The 20,458-nt window shown below is 36.8% G+C and overlaps 7 protein-coding genes across 7 annotated transcripts; 2 read left to right on the top strand and 5 right to left on the bottom strand.

Annotated features, from left to right (window-relative positions):
* Nucleotides 1–263: 263 nt before the first annotated feature.
* Nucleotides 264–1,411, top strand: C9374_004127 (uncharacterized protein; the record flags this gene model as incomplete). Its single annotated transcript, XM_044693732.1, has 5 exons — nucleotides 264–325; nucleotides 429–538; nucleotides 622–670; nucleotides 807–883; nucleotides 1,011–1,411. 5 exons carry the CDS (start codon nucleotides 264–266, stop codon nucleotides 1,409–1,411), a joined length of 699 nt encoding a protein of 232 aa, XP_044549135.1.
* A 50-nt stretch (nucleotides 1,412–1,461) lies between these two features.
* Nucleotides 1,462–10,845, bottom strand: C9374_004126 (uncharacterized protein; the record flags this gene model as incomplete). Its single annotated transcript, XM_044693731.1, has 1 exon — nucleotides 1,462–10,845. The coding sequence occupies one exon, from the start codon at nucleotides 10,843–10,845 to the stop codon at nucleotides 1,462–1,464; it is 9,384 nt and encodes a 3,127-aa protein (XP_044549134.1).
* A 20-nt stretch (nucleotides 10,846–10,865) lies between these two features.
* C9374_004125 (uncharacterized protein) lies at nucleotides 10,866–14,578 on the bottom strand (the record flags this gene model as incomplete). The annotated part of the gene is made up of 4 exons (XM_044693730.1): nucleotides 10,866–13,888; nucleotides 14,054–14,147; nucleotides 14,217–14,276; nucleotides 14,339–14,578. 4 exons carry the CDS (start codon nucleotides 14,576–14,578, stop codon nucleotides 10,866–10,868), a joined length of 3,417 nt encoding a protein of 1,138 aa, XP_044549133.1.
* A 407-nt stretch (nucleotides 14,579–14,985) lies between these two features.
* C9374_004124 (uncharacterized protein) lies at nucleotides 14,986–15,780 on the bottom strand (the record flags this gene model as incomplete). Its single annotated transcript, XM_044693729.1, has 2 exons — nucleotides 14,986–15,359; nucleotides 15,468–15,780. The coding sequence occupies 2 exons, from the start codon at nucleotides 15,778–15,780 to the stop codon at nucleotides 14,986–14,988; spliced, it is 687 nt and encodes a 228-aa protein (XP_044549132.1).
* Nucleotides 15,781–16,095: 315 nt separating this feature from the next.
* On the bottom strand, nucleotides 16,096–16,740 carry C9374_004123 (uncharacterized protein; the record flags this gene model as incomplete). The annotated part of the gene is made up of 1 exon (XM_044693728.1): nucleotides 16,096–16,740. The coding sequence occupies one exon, from the start codon at nucleotides 16,738–16,740 to the stop codon at nucleotides 16,096–16,098; it is 645 nt and encodes a 214-aa protein (XP_044549131.1).
* Nucleotides 16,741–16,781: 41 nt separating this feature from the next.
* Nucleotides 16,782–18,744, bottom strand: C9374_004122 (uncharacterized protein; the record flags this gene model as incomplete). Its single annotated transcript, XM_044693727.1, has 3 exons — nucleotides 16,782–16,866; nucleotides 16,938–18,548; nucleotides 18,623–18,744. The coding sequence occupies 3 exons, from the start codon at nucleotides 18,742–18,744 to the stop codon at nucleotides 16,782–16,784; spliced, it is 1,818 nt and encodes a 605-aa protein (XP_044549130.1).
* Nucleotides 18,745–19,535: 791 nt separating this feature from the next.
* C9374_004121 (uncharacterized protein) lies at nucleotides 19,536–20,159 on the top strand (the record flags this gene model as incomplete). The annotated part of the gene is made up of 1 exon (XM_044693726.1): nucleotides 19,536–20,159. The coding sequence occupies one exon, from the start codon at nucleotides 19,536–19,538 to the stop codon at nucleotides 20,157–20,159; it is 624 nt and encodes a 207-aa protein (XP_044549129.1).
* Between the last annotated feature and the right edge of the window lie 299 nt (nucleotides 20,160–20,458).

The following is a 20,458-nucleotide window of genomic DNA, read 5'->3' as shown; positions in this document are numbered from 1 at the left end:
ATAATCAGGATTGCTGTATCACCAATTCTTTCCAATCAGTTAGTTCTATAAAGTGTCTTTAGTATATCCAATGATCAACCTTATATTCTCCAGATCATCACCACAATACCTCAACTAGTCAACTGATCACCAAATGTGGTCACTGACTGTCAGCAGTTCTCCTCATCGCAATTCAACCCGTCAACCACCTGTCACTTTTTCACCCAATTTAATCAGTTACAAAAAATAACCCAATACAAACTCCACAACAACAACAACAACAAATGGATATCAAAGTAGTGATAGTAGGCGACGGTGCCGTCGGTAAGACCAACTTTCTTCTCTCGTAGGTAATCAATGGTGTTGAATGAACGTTATTAACAGAATTCTCATCATATCGGATGTTTTGAAAATTGTAAAAAACTTTGAAATTATCGTTCTCTCTCTAGAGGAGTCAATCATATATTTCCAGAAGACTATAATCCAACAGTAGTTGATAACTTTTCAACTGAAACGACCTATAAAGATAAAACAGTGGGACTGACTTTGTGGGATACCGGTAAGTGTGTGGTTTGACAAGTGACAGTTGTTGTGTTGAATGAAAACATCCAATGTTGGTATATGGATGGAAACAATGAACAGCTGGTCAAGAAGACTTTGATGAGTTGAGACCTCTTTCCTATCCCGATACGTAAGTTGAAGAATTAACATAACAACTCACACTTGGAAACTAAAATTATTATTATATTTGGATGACAATCTTGTATGAACTTCTTTTCGTTCATTATCATCATCAATGATATTTTATATGGAAAAATTCAAAATAGACATGTATTTATTATTGGATTTGATGTGAGCAATTCGACAAGTTTGGAAAATATTGAAGCAAAATGGATAAAAGAAGGTAGGTTGATATAATATTTTGAAAACCAATTGATAATGATGATGATTCGGAAATTCTTGTATATGAATGGAAAATGTTCATGATCCACATGAATACATTTGTTATGTTACAATTCTCATGATAATAGTTCGTCATCATTGTCCCACTACACCTGTCATTCTTGTCGCTTTGAAATGTGACTTGCGAAATGATCCTCGAAAAGGTCATGAATGCATTACTGACGAACAAGCGAAAAAAGTTCAAGAACGAATTGGTGCTGTATGTTACAGAGAATGTTCTGCAAAACAACATAAGGGAATTGAGGAAATCTTTCAATTGTGTGCTCAAATTAAATTAGATCCAGAATCGTTGGGAATTAAATCTCCAAATTCGAATTCTGCAAATACGAATAAGCAAAATGAAAAGAAGGATGAAAGAAGAATAATAATGGAGGAGGTGGATGTTTGGTCATGTAATGACAGTCTACGCCTTGGAGGTCTTATCCTGAAACACACGAACTATACAGAGAGATCAAATGCTTGTACATAGATTACAACAACAAACTTGTAGTTTTATTAAATTTCACACACCACATGTGGTTACAATGTAAAATCTGAGGCCATTTGTTTTTCAAATTCTTCCAAAGTGGTGAATTTCAACAGCTTGTTGGAATAGAGTGTGGCAATTCCTTCCAATTTTGTAAGCTGCTCTTGGTCAATGTTTTCAATCTTTCGTGACAAATCTTGTATCCACTGTTCAGAGCTGGTATGACGGATTTGAACCGTGTCCGTCTTGAATGACAATTTGGAATTTGATTTCAGAGCTTTTTGATAAATGTCAACAAGAGACACAAAGATAAGAGCAGGTCTTACTAATTGGAACCATTCAGTGTTGTCTTGCTTCAAATTTCTGGTGGTTGTAATGAAACGTTTTAACACAACGTTCTTGTAGTAATTCCATTCTTCCAATGTCAAGAGATAGAGGGAAAGAATGGTGTTATAGCTGATATTCTCAACATCAAGATTTGTCTCAATATCTGTGTTTAAGAAGCTGGTCAGAATTGTTTCATACGATTCCCTATTCTTATTAAGGGTGTCTAGCAAATAGAGACCCATTTGAATCATGAATGGTATTAATTTCACTTGATGTGTTGCGCTACCACCACCTGCGTCTTTTGAAAAAGATTCTTCTTTGGCAAACTTGTTAAATAATATCATCAAATCATGAGAAAGTATGTCAAATTGGTCTCTTGAAATATTTTTCACAATTTTAACGTCAGACCAGAACTTTTTGACAGCAGTTGCATAATTACTTGCTGTTGTCTTTGGACCTTTGAATGGGAATAGAGCATTGCATTTGGTAAATGAGTTTCTAATCAAAGAACCTTCCCATTCTGACTTGGGTGGATTTCTGTTTTGATCTGCTACAACAGCTTGAGAGTGACATGTGGTGTGGATGGTATTGAAATGAGTGACCGAGCTGATGGCTCCAGAATTATCCGTCAAGAACACATGCTTGCAAAATACATAGGTTCCAATGACCTCCTCTGGCTTGTAAGCATATCCATCACCACAAATGGAGCAAACAATGCCCTTATCTTCTTCAATTTCATCAAAGTTAAATACAGAGATGGCAGGTTTCTTCAATTCCTGGAGAGTCTTTTCACGCTTTGAAAGGGCCTTCTTTTTCTTCTTTTCTTTGGTGCTCTTTCTGAGGTTGTCAATGGTTGGTTTAATCTGAGCAGATCCTTCAGCAATAGTGTTGAGTAATGATTCAGCAAGGGTGGCAACAATTTTTTCGTCCGTATTTTCTTCAATCTTGTGGAGTATGGTCAACAAATCGACATGATTCATGACTGCCAACGATGGATGGTGATACGACACTAAACCTTGAAGTAAACTCAAAATGAATGGGATTATTGGCAAGCTAAGTGTTGACTTCCATGAAGAGGTGCTCTTGAGATCAAAATTCTTCAAAATAAAATCAATGGCATTCTTGGTGATTCCTTTGTTCAATATCATTGACTTGAGATTATTTCCAGCAAAATCATTGGGGATACTCAGCACCACGTTTACGAATGAGTCCAAGTAGAACTTTTCTTTGGTTGTGTTATTGAACGATTCAAAATTCAAATAGGGCTCAAAGTATTGAATGAGATAATCCATCGATTCTTCGAGACCATACGTAAGGAATGGCAAGAGTGATTGTACAGCCGAGACAATTTTAGAGCTACACACAGGTAGTCTCTCCAAAAACATTTTCAATTGTTCAAGAATTTCTTTTTGACTAATCTTGTACTGTTCTGATTTTCCTAATACGCTTGGAGAAAGATCGTTCGCAGAGTCCACAGAGAAAATATCAGACGAAATTGGACTTAAAGGACTTGTAAGAGGACTCGAAGGTACTCCAGTTTCGTGGCTCATCTTGGTAGCTTCTTTGACAAGTGGCTTGATACATAAAAGGAGCAGCTCAGCAATTTCAGCCATTTCGCTGTGTTGAAAGACATATTTGCATTTTGAAAGGAGGCATTCCACAGTGTCGGTCATTAAAAATCTACGTCTATTCAGCTTGCTGTATGTACAGTAGAGCATGAATTGCAACAGATTCTTTGCGAGCTCCTTATCAGAACCAAAATCAGTGATCGATCTAAGATATGAAACAATAACTTCAACACCTCCATGGGTTGATATGACAGATGTTATCTTGCTCTTTTGTGCAATATCAATAGATTCATCATCGCTAGGTAATGTTTCAATTCTATCTTCTGTTGCTTCTCCATCAATACCCTGGAATCTAAAAACAATTTCCATAGGTGTGTTGTTATTAGGTTCTGTGTTTCTGGTTAGCCAGACTTTTTCATAAACTTTCACTACAGGTAAATTGAGAGCAATTATGCAATTGTTGACCAACAATTCGAAAGGAATGTCACTATGAATATTCATTTCTTCACAAATCTTGTCTTTTACGTCAGACATTAGAGCAGGTTGCCCGTCTTTGCTAAATTCTTTGGTCGTCCATTGCTGTTTGGAAAGCCTTCCCTGGAAATAGAATTCTTGGCTAGCAGAACGAGTTAGTTTCAACTTGTAAATAGGCTCAGTCTTAACTGGTTGGATCATGCCATTCAATTTTTCGAACACGAATAAGGCAGTTCTATTATCGCTGTACATCTTTAAAGTGTCAATGCATGCAATAATAAATAATTTCTTATCTGATTCAGTCTCTTGTAATTTGTCCGTTAATTGTCGGAGAATGCTTTCGCTGTCAGTAGTGGCCTTTGTTTTTTGCACAACGAACGACTTGAGCGATAAAAAGCTGCTTAATACTGTGCTAACATGCTCTTCTTTGGTCTTAAACTCGTTCAAAATATCAGGAATGTTCAAAAAGTCGGAGAGTAGAGTCACCAAAAAGTATAAACTTGATCCTGTGGAGAGATCTTGGCTTTGATTGGATGACGTAGTTTCTAAATGATGGAGGTGAGCTACTTCCTTCTTCAATAATTTACAAACAAAGGAAAGGAAGCCCTTACTTGAAAGAAGAACTTTTCTTTCTTCCTTTTCGACCAAAGTGTTGAAGAGAGAGAAGAAATTCGAAGAATATTCACCACGCACCATGGCATCTGGTAAGAGAGTGGTTAATGCTTGTAGAATGCCAATTTCTTTTTGTGAACTTCCACATAAACATTTGATAATCTTGGTGGTCGTATCTCGGATTGAGCTGGAACAATCGTTGAGCAAAAGCTTAAATAGTACATCTTTGCCTAAGATTTCAAAGTCATTTCTTGGTAATCTCTTGGGAATTTGGCTTGCCTTAAACATTTCGAATGACATTTCTCCTTCTTGCCATTGATGATACCCAAATTGTACAGCTCTGGTTGGTGTAATTGGAGATTCAACATTGGCTGGTGTTGGTTCAGCCTTACATTTTTGATTGGCATATGTGACAAACTTGAGAATAATTTGTAGGCAAGGTTGTATCAACTCTTCACAGATGATGACTGAAGAGGAGGCACCAGGTTGTAATGTTGCTTCAGTTAATATTCCAAATAGCATTAACATTCTGGAGTTGAAGAATGGATCTTTTTCGTCACAACAAAGTCGCTTCAACAACTCTACAAGTCCGATTAATTGTGCAGTAACATCGTATCCTTTGAGAGTCTTCTTGGAACAGTTAATAATTTTCTGTTGCAGCAAAGTATTGACTTTTGAGCTTACAGCGTCATCTATAAAGGAGAGTTTTGTCAGCACTTGTAAGGCCTTTTCTTTCATGCCTCGTCTGCTTACATTAATAAAGAGCTCGTTTAGAAGTTGATCACAAATAATAAGCCCATTGCAATCATGTATAGATTGATAGAAATCAATGACATTGCTTACGAGGTTATTGGCACATCCAAAACATTTGTTATGTTGAAGGGCAGAGGTGTCAAAGTGATCGGACTGATAGTATTTCTTATCGGTTCTACGATTGGAAGAGATATATTCTCTCAGCTGTTTTCTCGTAGTTAGCATGATTTTCTGGCAGTTGGATAGTCCTTCATGCAAAGCTTTGGTCTGATTATTGTACAAATCTTCCAGCAAAGTTATTAGTTCGGTTAAAGATTTGTCCTTGTAGTCACCAGTCTTTAAACTGATTAGTAAAGACTTAATCTCTGAGCTCTTTTCCTTCAGACCAACGAGCTTATTTGCACTAGAATTGAGTTGAGTGTCAATGATTTGCAATGATTTTTTGCAATCTTCCTCATTTCTAATTTTGTCTCCAATAAATACTTGTTTTCCGGCAAATGAAAAGTCAAAGGTAGCATATTTGCAAGTACCACATGTCGAACAAATGAAAGCATCTAAATGATCGTAGTTGATTGCTTTACATTTGTGGCAGGAGAAAACATTTTCACCACATGTCAAACAAAGTCCATACTTGTCGTAAACAGGAATTCCACAATTATTACAGAAAAGAGCATCCATGGAGGCTAGGTCGTAATAAAAGCTGGAAAACTCAATTAACAAGTTGCAACATGTGATGGGTACACTGAACGTTATATTGCATTGAGTAGCATTCTTAGGAACAGTCATGCTTCCAGCTTTTTGCCAAACAGTCGATGTTTTTGTCAAATCATGAACCTCCAAAGCCTGATTATTGTTGAAATAAAACTCAATGGTTCTTATCATCTTGGATTTTTTGGCGTCCGAAATGTTAATCTCCATAGATTCAATAATGTACGAATTTTTAAGTTTCACATATTCAGAAGAGTGAGAAAACTTTTTAGCCTTTGTAATGTCCTTCAGAATGATTTTTTGGCTTGGAACCTCAGGAGAGCTACAAATCAAACAAGGAACTGTTTCCAAGTAGTAGCCTTTAGAGTCTAAACTGAAGTAATTTTGAAGGTTATCATAAATGTAAGAATTGGGATGATTGCCAATGAGATGATTCTGAGTTTCGAGGCATTTAACAAGCTCGTCAGAAATTTGTTGTCTCTTTTTTTCATAAACGTCAAATACTGGAATCAATAAATACTTGGTAAACTCCTTTCCTTTCTTCCCATAATAAGGTAGTGAGGCCACACGTTTGATGATTATGTTAAACAGAATTTCTTTAGACTTGATCGATGAATGAGTAAAAAGTTTTGACAAAAATTTGGCTGACTCTACTCGAATATTGCTAGTTTCACCATTAAACACAAAGTCTAAAAACTTGTTCAAAGTTCTTGTGGTATGTGTCATGTACGAAGATGTAATCTTTTCCAAATGAGGCTTGTTATCAGTGATAAAAGAGCTGTTAAGCAACTGCAGAGGTATGGTAACACTCTCATCAAGTAAAAAGGCAAATTCCAGCAATGAAGGAAGCACAGTATCGTGGGCTACACAGAAATCGATCCAATTCATAGGATTGCTCACTACACGATCAATTACTTCGTTCACCTTAACCACGATCCTTCTGGCTCTTTCGGGTGACCAATTGGATACCAGTTCGGTTGGTTTCATAAAATCAGATAATCTGGTGGAGAATAATTTTTCATCCATGATCTTATTGAACTTGTCCATGGAGCCACTTAGCTCAAGCAAATAATATTTGCTGATTGACACCAAATATTCGTTTTCATCAACTGCCAAATTTGCCAGGAAATTGTACCACTGTGTAATATTTTCTTCAGGTATCAGGGACTGCTTGTTCAAGTATTTAGTAAGTTTGAGTAAGGATTGAATTACAACCCTAGGATATTCTGACATTATGTTTGACTTGTTATCTGAAACATAAAGGTCGCTGAAAATTGGAGAAAATACTCTCGTTGGTATTTCTTTCTGGCTCTTCAGTAGGCCTCCCATAATGTCTTCGTACTCAGCTTGCTGATCAGTTGGAACAAACAACACTAAGGCATCATTACATGTTGAGAGAACGTCGTCATGAATTGAAGGAATGCTGCTCAATGTTTTGCAAATTGATTGCTTGAGATAGTCTGACCATTGTGTCTCCTCGCTTAACGACAAAAGTGAGATGAGCATATCAAGAATTAAAAGTCGTTTCTCACTGGCAGGATTCTGAGGTGTCAAATTTTTCAAACAACTGGTTACTGACAGCTTGTCACAAATTGTGGCCAAAACTCGGTCAATAGTGCTCATTTCATCCAAAGTAAGACTTGAGCATAATCGAATAATTACTACAGAAATAAGCTGTAAAATATTGAGAGTTGTTAACGAATCAGAGTATTTGGATAATAAGGAGCAAAGCTCTACAACTAATTTTTCTAACGTAGAAGGAAGTGTCTTCGTAACTCCTAAAATTCTTGCGACAGCTTGAGATGCGCTGGTCCGCACAACTTCATCATCCTCATCTAATAATAATTTAGATATCTTTTGTAATGATTCTTCTTTGTTCTTTTTCAAAAATTCAAGTAATGCCATGCCTGTACATAGCTTCACAAGGTAGTCAGTTTGTAGCTTCTCATCTGACTGGTTTTTCTGGAGAAGAGAAAACATGGATGAAATAAAACATTCATCATTTGACAGCACTCGATCATAAAAATGATCAGGATCATGGAACAAAATGTCCACATATTTTTCAATAATCAAATTAGCATGAGCTTCATCCAAATCAGTCAGCTTTCTTCTAGAAAGTCTATCAAGTTCCAACGCAGTCTTTAAGGTTGTAAAGCTTTCAACATCATCACAGGATGTCATCAGTACAGAAAGGAACACATCTTTCAGCTCAGACAATGATGGAAGTAAAAGGCAATCAGAAATTAACGAAGTAATGTAGTCTTTTTGTGAATCCTGCAGGATACCTCCTAATTCGTATGAGATCACTACTTTAGCAATATCGTGTATGATCGCCACTTCATCGGTTGAGAAATGATGCTTTTCTTCGAGCGGAGTTTGTGCAGATTTTTCAATTGAGGCAGTTGCTTCCAGTTCCAATTTCTTCTTGACGTAATTGTACCGGAATGGGCCGGAAGAAAGGCCAAGAATCTTTAGTCCATCAATTGTTGGCATGGTAGTATTATCTGTGGCAGCAGAAACCTCTAGATCAAATGTTTTGGCCATGTTCAAAACTTCCTCGTTCGTGAAATTGATTGTATACCATTTCTCAACGTCCCTGTCGCTGGTGACGGTATGTCCAAGTGATTTAATGGTTACAGGAATGGAAGCCTTATTATTTTTACCGAGCAACAACTTGACTCCAATGATCACAACGTTGTCTGGTTTGTGAATAGAAATTTTCATACCATCTACTCGTGTTGCACACAGAGATGTTGTATTTGTGTCACTGCTCATGTTCTTGATTTCATCTGATGTACGATTTCCGTCTCCTGTGAATGAACATTTACTTGTGACGTCTTCACTTGTAGAAATGTCGGCAGGTTGGGCATCGAGTGAGGTAACCATTTCCGAGGGTAGAATAATGGGCTGGTTTGAGCTATCTTCTGCTTGCGTCGTATTTGAGCTGGCTAATGCTGGTTTCATATGCTTCAACGAAGACTGCCTCTTTTTCAACTCTCTACTAATTCTGCTCTTGGGTGGAAGCGAGCAACAAGGGATGACATCCCTAGTGATCATATACTTTTTCACTTCACCATTAGAAAAAAGCGTCAAAACTGAAGAATATTTTCCAAACGGAGGAATAGATGTCAATCCTTCTAAGGTGTGACTATCAGGATTTGGCAAAATTTGATATTCCACCTTGCCGTATGCAAAATTGAGAACTATGGACTTGTTGCTGGAGGTACCCACAACCAAAACCCCACACATATCCACAACTTCGCAAATATGTGTCCAATAACCAAGACTTTTCAGTTCAGGATTTTTCGAGATTTCTACAACGCTTTGAATGGTTCCTGATAAATGATCCAGCGTAATGGCTACTGATGTTCCATCAGCAAAACTTGCAAATAACACTCTAATAAGTTCAGAATAAAATATCCCTTTTCCTTCTGCAGATTGAGAATATCTGCTCAAATCAATGGAATCAGAGAAAAAGGCTTCTCCTCCACTGTTGAAGTATGACTGATAATATAACTTTCCTGTCTTTGTCAGGGCAAAGCATGTCTTGAGATCTTTCGTTCCGTTTGGATCGGGAGCAAACACACTTGAAACGATTTGATCGTTTTGAGCGCTAAAGTTGAACGTTGGACAAAAAGTGTCTGCAGACAAATCATAGACCTTCACAAATTGATTAGTTGTCACCGCCAATAAACATTGCTCGCCTGGTAGCCATTGAATATCAATGACAAAAGTCTCTGATGGCATGTCCTCACAAGCAAGATATAATGGAACCTGTTGGATCACATTTAACTCGCTATCGAGAACAAGAGCATGGCATTCATATATACCAGCCACAGCAACAAAGTTGTCATTCTCTGGATTAATTTTTACATGAACCACTTTGAAGGACATTGCATGAGTGTTGATAATCTTGATATCATTCACTGTATTTTCTTTTGGAATGGAATCTGAGAAATTCGATGTTGATTTGAGCAAATTGATATCACTTTGTTCTGCTATGACAATTGCGTTTGCCATATTTGAGGACATTAAATGTCGAGGCATTGGCTTTGATCTGAAAATGTTGGCTTCTTGTCTTCTCTCAAATGTTAACTTTGTATTGAAAGTAGAAGCGGGATATGATGAAGCCTCTTCGAGTAGAGCTCTTGATGAACTCTCAACAACTCCATCCTTGAGTTCCCATTTCGAAAGTGATGACTCTAATTCTTTTGTGTTGCTCTCGTATGAAATTTTCAACTTTTCGAGTAGCTGTAGCAGGTAAGTTATCATCTCGTCTGTGATGACAATACTTGCAGATTGTGTCTCGTTTTGTGCATCAACATCAGAGGCTTTGAAATAGCTCATAATGGCATCAAAGTCAATACTAGAGGATGTGTCCTCTACCAATAGACTGTGATATGTGTCATACTCGTTATTTTCCATTTTTGTTTGAATCTCATTCGAAGATTGCACAATCGGTCCCTTAAACTTAATATTTTCACCATATTTGGCCTTTGCCTTGAACTGGTTAACGAGTGTTAGAGCTCTTTCTCTTTGTTCATTGGCAACTTTTTGCATTAGGTGCTTACAAATAAATCTACAAATTGGAGATAGCACTTTGATATCCTTCACTTCTGATTGTTCTTGCACAATTTCATTCAAGCACTTTGTAAACTTTTCGTGACACTTCGAGTTAGTTACCTTACAAATGACACCAAGAACCAAGGTGAAAAACATTGAAAAGTCCGATGGACAAGACTTGCTAAAATGTTTCAAAACTTGCAGCATGGCCTCCACGAAGACAGGCATGAAAGGTTGCACACCTGGTTTATCATGGATGGAAACAAGGAACTTTTGTAACGGAGCTCTTGTTTCATGTTTTTTGAAACATTCTTGCAAAAAGGTATCAATGTGTTCTAATGAAGCAAGTGATTGCAGCAAGCTAGGTACACCAGCTTCAAACTTTGAAATTATCAAATCCAAGAAAGAAAGAACAAGCATAAATAAATCCATGTCGGATTCAGCCGCGATCATTAGATCTTGATCAATACTACAGCATCAAATCTGAAGGCTGTACAAAATTTAGGAATTTCTGGTTCTCCAAACATGAGTGATTGAATACTTTGCATTCTTTTTCCTTTTGACAAAATAAAATCCTCCAAATATTCAAAGCATGTGGAAATAATTTTGTGAGAGCTTGAAGGCTTTTTGGAAATTAAGTCTGATTCTTGTAATGAGGAGAGTACCTTTCCAACAGTAAAAGTTCTAAAAATATTGAGCTCATTAACGAATCCTTCGCTAAACAGATTAAACATGATCGGTTCAACCAACAGAGAAGATCTATACACATAGTGTTCCCGTAATTTCAACAATAGTGCTACTAAATCTGGCATTACGATTGATATATTGTACCCTTTCTCTTTAACAATGGTCGTAACTTTGGAGATCATGTCAATATTTGATCTGATCGTACTGTAACATGAAAATGCTTGTAAATTGCGATGCGAAACATGAACAGAGCCAATGATGTGGTAGAAAAAGAGTTTCCAAAGGCTCTTTTCTGATGAAATGTCTGCAATATTCTTGAGGGTGTTCAATTTGGAGTCGTACCATTCAGAAATGTTAGCGGTAGAGGTCTTTACAGTGCCAGAAGAAGTAAGCAATCCAATACACGTCATTACAGTTTCCTTACTAAGGGCACTTTGTATCAATGACAAACCACAACAGGACTCTTCTTCATTCATTTGGTTCGAATGCATTAAATCTTTTTGAATGATCAAGTCTAGATGTTGAACAGCAAGACCACAAAAATTACAAAGCCGCTTAAGTAATTGGTCTACGGTTTCTGGTGTCCAATCCGTTTGCTGAGAAGCATATTTTTCTATTATGGATAAACATTCCTTAATGTAAACTAAACTGAGAATGGAATTATTGCCACTTGAGACCGCATCTGTATCATGTTGTATCATTATCATGTCAAATATTTTTGATAAGTGCTCTTTTTGATTCATGTCATGGTTGTGAATATATTGAATCAAATAACTCAGTCGATCTGTTGTTACACTAGTTGCTTCAACCTTTTTGATAGAGTCAAGTTTTAGCAAGGCATTGAGCAGTCTTATTGAAATGTCGGCGGTGTAATCAAATGCATTCAATATGACCTTGTCGTCAGAGTCACTCAGTTGTGTAATGTTTTCAAGTAATGCACGAATCAATTCTGTACATTCGTCGTTCTGCTTCAAAATTGAAACAGCTGTGAATGAAAGTTCAGAACTATGCTCATAATCAATTTCAAAGAAAGTATCGTTTCTAACTCCCAACTTGTCTAAAAGTGAGTTATAAGTAATCTTTAACTTGTGTTCGGTATTCTGAAAGAAATCTGATAGTTGTAAACTGAGTTTAGTAGGCATGGAATCAAAATTTTTGCACAAGTACTCAAATAACGCTAGCACATGGCCTGCCAAGATCTTACTTTTCAAAGTAGACAATTCAGTCTTGATTCGCTTAATATATTCGCTAAATATCAAAACTTTTGAAGTACTATCCATGGTATCGAAGCATAGGGCCAAAAATAGCATCTTCTCTTGCGAGAGTGATGACTGTACTGCATGTCTCAGATGATACATGTAACCCATCCACACCTTTTCAAATACCGCCTTATTGCGTGATGCATTGCGAAGAGTAAGGGTGACAAAGAATTTGAATACATCTTCACCAATATCTATGATATTCATTTTCTCAAAAACTTCAAGTACGCATTCATCAAGGGAGGCAATGGAGAATAAACACTGTGAGCGAAGATCTCTGAATTGTTTGTCATCTCCCAGTTTGCAGAAAATAGAAAAATTGGAATTATCCAAAATTTCATTGGCAACATTGGCTCGTATGATTCTGTTTTCGTTATGTAGTAAGTGGTTTAGAAGCAAGAAAAAGTTGGCTAAAAATGTGGAATAGTGGTCGTGTGTTGTGAGTGTTTTTGATCCTGCTGTTTCTGCAATAGTAATAAGTCTTGAAATAGTAGAGCGAGAAAATACATCTGCGCTTGAACACTGTAGTACTTCTTTAGAGGCTTCGTTTTTACCACGTTCTCTCTCATCTACAACAATGGAAGGAAGTGGAAAGAGTAGATCAATCTTTTCACTCACAATGTTAGAGGGAGCATGAAAAGTGTATATTTCTTGTCTCAAATCTGCAAATGCATGAGAATCTTGCATTTGAATATTATCTAGAAGGTACACATAATTTGAAAGAAATTCTGTGCTCTTTGATAGCTTTTCTACGTCTTGAGTAATGATTTGTACAGAAACAAGTTGTAATAAATAATAGAATACCTGTTTGCAAGTACCAATACTTGGATAGGTTTTGAGAACCACTACGGCCAAATCTCTTAGCATATCTGCAGGATACGACGTCTTATCTTGTTGCTTCTGTAGCGACTGAACACAACTTAAAACAAGCTGCTGTATTGGCACTTGTTCGGTTCTTACCATTGGTTTGGCAAGTACCTGTAGTACTCCACATAAAACATTGAGAATATCAATATCCTTAAAACTGGTTAAAATTGAGGAAAGAGAAGCTGAAATATAATCTCCAATTCTCAACGATACAATGAGGTACATTCTCACTTGCTTGATTAGTTTTTCAAAGCTCATTGAAGAGCGACACTTGTTGCCTACAATCAATGATGAAACACAATTATGGGCTTCTACTCCTTGTTCCGTTGAAAAAATTGAAGTTAATATTTTTGATAATGTGTCTTTTTGTTCTGTGACAGTCGTTGCACTTTCTGACGTCTCTGTTTCTTTCAAATCGAAAGGAAATTCAAGAACATTGTCTGGAATTTTTTTCTCAAGTTTAATTTCTGATTCTGAAAACTTCTTTCCAATTAAAAGTGTGTTCAATATTTTACAAACATCTTGTAAAGCGTTAAGCAAATATTGTTGGTGAGATGTTGAGGAAAATGCTTTACAATATGAAAGGACAAATATGCAATATCTCATAATTACAAATATTGTATATTTCGTGCTGTAATAACATTTGGTATGTTTAGTGAGCACTGTGACAACATATAGAGCATGAAATTAGTCTCGTTCACAAACCAACAACTCACCTTTATCAACAAACTTGCTGCCATATAAGTATTTAACAAAAATGTTCAGGAGTGATAGTACGTGAGAGTGTTGTACCAAAGAAAAGCACTCCATTCTTTGAAGAAACGTACACAACCGTTGGGCCAGTATCGGAAATTGATCTGCATCGTTTTCATTCAAAAATTTCTCCTGATCAATAACTTGGATTGTGAAGGTTTTTAAGAACTATATCGTAACCATAAGTGTTAATAAACCACCACGACTCGGTATATAAATCCATGTAAAATTACTCACCTCTGTACCATTATCAGACTGAAGTACGCTCTTCTGAATGACTGGTTTTTGAGAATCAGACTATAGTGGCATACAATGAAAATTTATAACACCCGGTTCAAGTAACAATATGAAATACTCACATGAAGGAATCTAAATCCAAAAACATCAAAGTTCTCGTCAGAGATGTCAATATGTTCCGACAATGTTTCAACGTGTGATTCTTGAGAGTCAGCACCTTCTTTTGGTGATGGAAGAGATTTCAAATGCTCACGATCAAATGAAGAGTCAAAGAAGAAGGACAACATATCCTTCTCCTCTTCATCAAGATTGATCTTGTAGAGAGCATCCATGGATGAAGAGTAATTATGATGAGCTTCCATTCTCGAGAGTCTAGCACAAATTTAAAATAATTTTTTTGAATTGATGATGATCGATGATTATTCCGAGAGCAGATATTTGATACACTCAATTTCGCACAAGTTGATTTCTGTTATAACTGCTGTACACGAATAATATATATAACGAAAAATTTGTGTGTTCCCGTCTTTGTTGTTGAAAATGAACACAGAGTGCAAATCGGAAAATCAAGACAGTCTTTTTGAAAGCCTTGTTGTTGCAATTTCAGAGTGCTCGATTTTTTATGTAAATTTAGCAATTTTGTAATTAGTTCTCGAATGCTTGCCCAATGAAGCGAACACACAAGTTGAGGCTTTCTCTCCTGTGTCTGTTGTGAACATCCATGTTCATCCATCTTAAAGACGAAATCGAATTGAATTGGCAGTTTACACTAGAGCTCATCATCCACTCGAAGATGTTTCAGTGTTGCTCTTAGGGCTTTTGCAGTTTTACAAAGAGCTTGAGGCACAGTCAAAATGGCTGCATTCACAATGCTTAAGGGAACCCATCCATTGGGATTGGATTGATGTGCATAGGACATTCTTAAATCACCATTTGCACATTGTGAAAGACGGAGTGTGGTGAACATGTCATTTCCTCTGACAGCTCCCGAATGAAATTTAAAATTGCTTGGCAGGAATGAATGAATGTTCGTTTCAGGACAAGAGTCTTGATCGACCGAAGTTGAAGTGTACACGAGTTCATTCTGTTCAGGATTTTCAATGATACGATACACTCGAATGAAATCCCGATCAGCAACCATTGCTGTGTGTGTTCAAGGGTCAAACCAAATGCATTGAGGTATTGAATTCCATAACAAGATTGGAGATGGTCAAGAGAAAATGCATGAATTAACACAATCCATTCACTTACGTCCAATTCCCATGACAAAATAATTCAACTTCCAATGTCCTTCGTCGTCGGACCATTCATGTACAATATCATTCCGTTTCACTGTTGGATCCATTTCTGTATTCACACCCAAATAGACTTTCATGAAATCGTGAGCTTTCAAATTTTCACAAACTCCTTCTCCCCGTACAATACTTGGTTCTCCCGAAACTTGTGTGGATGTTTTAAACACATTGATATCATTCTTGGTGTGATAAAAGTGAAACGTTCCATCCCTAAGTGTTTGTGGTGAGTCATTTGCATGCCTTTGGAATGTGCAAGACGCCACTTGCATTTCATGGATTGTCTCCAAGCATGGAGGTTGTCACGATGGACGTGGTCGCTTGGTGTTGAGTTCATGACAATTTTTTGGATGTTTTCGTTCAAACTTGTGTTCTTCTCTAATTCCTTTTTGCCAATTCTGATCTGGGATTTGAACTGGAAGCAATTTGATCCCGGGTGAAAACGTTCGCTTGTTGGTAATTAACGTGTTACAAGCAAGAACGTCCGTGTCAAAACACCTAATGAAAACGAAACTTGTTCAAGTAAACATTGTAACAAGAATGCGAAATTGTTATTCGTTGTGCATAGTTGGCAATTTTTCATGGGGTTACAGAATTTGTTGTTTGAGCAAATGAAGAGAAGGTTTCCTTAAGGTACTCATAATATCTTCGTATTCTGAAGCAGACAGGAAGGGAAGTGGACACGATCGGTCACAACTATTGTCAGTATCGACGCTACTATTGTTATTGATGGTGGTCGTGACATCTCTTGACTTTTCTTTTTCAATGTATTCCATAATTGCTTGTTTTTGTTGTTCAATTCTTTTGATCAGCAGCATAATTTCATGGTCTTTTTGTTCTCGTACCGACGTGATCTCCTTTTCCAAATTATTGATGAGAGTGTCTTTGGATGTCAATTCGTTTTGAGATCCTTTAGTGACCTCCTTTAACTCCCTCCTCAGTTGCGAAATATCCTCATCCTTCTTTTCATTCTCTGCTCGAAGATCTTGAATCGTTTGTTCCAGCTCTGCAATTCTGTTTTTTCCTTCAGTCTCTATTCGTTGCATCTCTTGAATTAGTTCCTTACTTTTTTGTTTCAATGTACAAACAACAGCAATCATTTTCTTGTTTTCTTCCTCAGTCAGAGTCAGCTTGGTCTTTTGTTCTTTACAGAGTTGATCCTTGCGGGCATTGGATTGCGCTAATCGCTTATATCGATCTTCAAGATCTCCAGTGTCCTTCGCTTTTGACATGTATTCGGCCGCTTTTTTAGATTCAACTTCTTTCTCTTGCCTCAATGATTCAATGCGTTATTCTTGATAGAAAGTTCTTCTTCCTTTTGTTTTAAATTTCGTTTGAGATTTGACACAGTCACGTTCCTTTTAGTACAATTTCACAGAGTGAAATGAAAATATTAGTCTCCATATATTATACATGTATCATTACTTACAATTTCTTAATTTCTTCATTTAGTTGAGCATTCTTGTCAAGTTGTTCTTTTAGCATATCCTTGTCTTGCTTATTCAGTTTCTGTGTGTCGTTCAATTGTTTGACAAAAGTTTTCAGCTTTTCTCGAAAATCTTCAATTGCATTTTCGGCCGAGGTGAGCTTTGTTTGCAGTTCCTTATTTCTCTCCAAAGCCTCACGTAATTCTTGGTTATAGGTCAGCTTCTCTCGTTTACTTTCTTTTTTCTTCTCCATCAACTGCTTAGAGGCTGTTCTTATTTGTTCGTTCTTTTCTAACAACTCGGATTCTGTCTCTGCAAATCGTTCCATATATTTGGAGTTGACTGTGCGCAATGATTCATTTTCTTCTTTCAATGCATTAAATTGAGCTTGTATCTTTGCAAAGTGTGTGAGTTGAACTTTGAGTGCAGCCACTTCTTGGTGATACTCGTTAATTTGTGCCGTCGTTGTTTCGTGCTCCTCTTTCAAAGTGAAATATTTGGACACTAGTTCATTATTTTCAACTTTTCGGCGTGACATGTCTGCCTCTAACTCTTTGGTTAATTCTTGAAAATGTTCAATTTCGTCTTGTCTCTTTTTGAGTTGTGTTTTTAAATAATTAATCTCCTCTTCATTGGTTGAGATGGTTTTTTGTGTGGCAGCATTGGTTTGGGCTCGCTCCGATTGTAAAGTATCGATATAGTTCCTAGCTTCTGTGAGTTGATCCGTGAGCTCGGATTTTTGCTGTTGCAGCTTGTCGATTTGTGCTCTGTATGTCTTTAGTTTTTCTTCGTATTCTGGTAATTTTCTATTTTCATTTTCCAACGTGTCAAGCTTCTTTCGTTGCTCGGCCGTATGTGTCAATAATCGTTGAGTGTTGAATTGCTCCTGTTTTAAATTGTTGAGCGTTTTTTGGCTTTCATCAGCCATCTTCTTGAAATTATTAATTTCCGAAAGCAGTCGTTTCTTCTCTTCCACATGATCCTCTCGTCGTTTGAGCTCTTGTGACAATTGTCCTTGCAGGAATGCCACTTGATTTTGAAGTTCTGTACACTTTTGTTTTGTTTGTTCCAATTCAGTGTTGGTTTGCTCTGATTGCTTCTTGTACTGCTCTAGAGAGGTTGACATCTCTCTGCTCTTCATCTTGAGACGTTCATATTTTTTAATGAGTGACGTGTTGGACTCTTCTTCCACCTTGTTTTTGTTTTCAATTTGTTCCGTTCTTGAATCATGTTCTCTTTGAATTTTTACAAGCTCCTCTGCTAAGGAGGCATTCTTTTTCGTCAAGTCTTGAATCATGTCTTTTAAATCCTTATTTTCTTTTTTGTACATTTTCAAAGAGGATTTGTAATGATTGGCTTCTTTGTGGAGGACTTCTTTCTCCAAAACTTCCGTCTCAACTCTCTTGTTCAAGTTCATTACCACAGATTTGAGCTCTTCTGGAACTGTAGAACTAAGGCTTCTTTCTCTCTCCTCAATGATTCGTTTCGTTTCAAGGAGACGAAATTGAACCTCCGAAGCCAATTTGTTGCTCTCGTTTAAATCCTTCTCCAATTCTTTAATTCGTGAATCTTTTTCATGGATCATTTCAAGCAAATGATTTAAATCTCCTCTTCTACAGAAAACAGAAAAAACAAATAATCATTCAAAATCAACATTTCCGATAGAAGGATGAACGACGAAACTTACATGACTGACGGCGATGAAAAGCATGAGGTGGCTCTTTCCACTCTCTCCGATACATTTCCCGAAGATAGAGCTTGAGGTTGATACTGTGTCGATGTAGTGGTTTCATCTCTATCTTCCAGCATTCTCTGATGATGTGCTATTATGATACGGTGATGATCAAAACTAAGTACAATTTTTTATTTTCGTTAATTTTTATCAAAATGTAGCAATGTAAAATTAAGGCGGGAAAACATTCGGCTGGCGCCTAAAAATCAACGTATGGTACAGAAAGAATAATCATGATTGAAATTAACAGATCTATTTGTGTTGTGTATGAGCTTGTTGCTGCTTCTTTCCGCAATGAGGACAATCACAATTGACACAAGTGCATTGTCCACTTTGTTCGCATGGACACTTTTCGTTGTGTGTAACTTTGGAGCAATGTTCGCAGGGCATTCTGTTGGTGAGATTTTTATTGTTTTAAAGGTATTGGTTAACGTTGTGTTGTTTTTTTTAATGTTGTTTCTTGGACATTCAACTACAAACTCGAAGTTAAGACAAGTTTTAAAAAAGGAAATTGTGCAAATCCAAACATTGGACGTTCGGGTTCCTTTTCTTAAATTCGTTAGACAGATTATTCAGCACTTGGTTGAATGAGGTGGTTTGGTAACGAATTCGGATTCGCTTGACGTTCCATGTTGTCCATCATTAATTGTAACAATTACGGATAGCAACTGTATGAGTTTCAACCAGCAATTATGGATCTCATCGGCTGTCCCCATCAAAGACAGGAATACCAACAGGTTGACACTTCTTTCGTTTTACCAATTATAAGAAACGACAGCTCATATCGTATCAATATGCTTAATAACAAGACAAGAAATTTCGCTTCTTCACCACTCCAAAAATGGGTCTTTTGAGAAACAACAAAAAAATGGCCACAACACTCTCATCAACATCACTCGCTCTCTATCAACAAGCTACCAATTTTGCTGGATTAGTTGCTCTGAATATTGATTTCATCAATGGAAAAATTGAGACTCCATATACCGATGGCTTACAAAACGAAACATGTCCATTGGTTGAGTCTTTGGTAGGAATCAATCAATTGGGATTATTAACAACCAACTCTGGAACGGGAAATAATGGTCGTGCCTATTTGATCGGCCTTGTGGAAGGTGATCATAATGCTGAGAAATTGGAAGTGTTGTTGAATCAGACCGATCTCATTGCTTTTAAATTGCCATGTAATACGCCCGGCTATTTGCCAAACTCTGATGATGATGTAAAGAGTGAACAACAAGCCGATTTTGTTAAAATCCCAGTTTCTTTCAAAGCCGATAATGGAGTTGGAGACACAGTTGTGAACCGTTACGTTACATGCTTCAATTGGTTCACATTGCTTCAACCTTGTATCAATCCAACTCTGTATGAATCTATGGCCAATCATTGTTATAATTTTTACATTATTGACCCAGTTTCAAACCGTTCAGCTCTTGCTCAAGATGGTATTTTAGGAAAGGTGAGACAATCTCTTGAGCAATTAAAGCACAAGTAATTTTGCCAAAATACTCTATCATTGCAATTTTTGAGTTGGAAAATAATACTCTTTTCTGACAATGACATAATTTTTAATTTATTTACGTTTACATGTATTAATGTATTGTTATTTTAATTATTAGTTGTAATACAGTATTGTTATTATTATAACTTGAACTTTTTGTAAGACAATGTTAACATATAGGTTTTGAGGTGCCAAAGGTATCATCATGCCATCATGTGTGGTTCAATGAATCCATTCACATTCACTCAGTATCCATTTCTGCCAATTTCCCTTTTCAAGTACAATCTAAGCTA

Source organism: Naegleria lovaniensis, assembly GCF_003324165.1.
Source record: "Naegleria lovaniensis strain ATCC 30569 chromosome Unknown tig020, whole genome shotgun sequence".
NCBI lineage: Eukaryota > Heterolobosea > Eutetramitea > Acrasida > Naegleriidae > Naegleria > Naegleria lovaniensis.
This window is presented reverse-complemented; position numbering and strand designations above follow the sequence as displayed.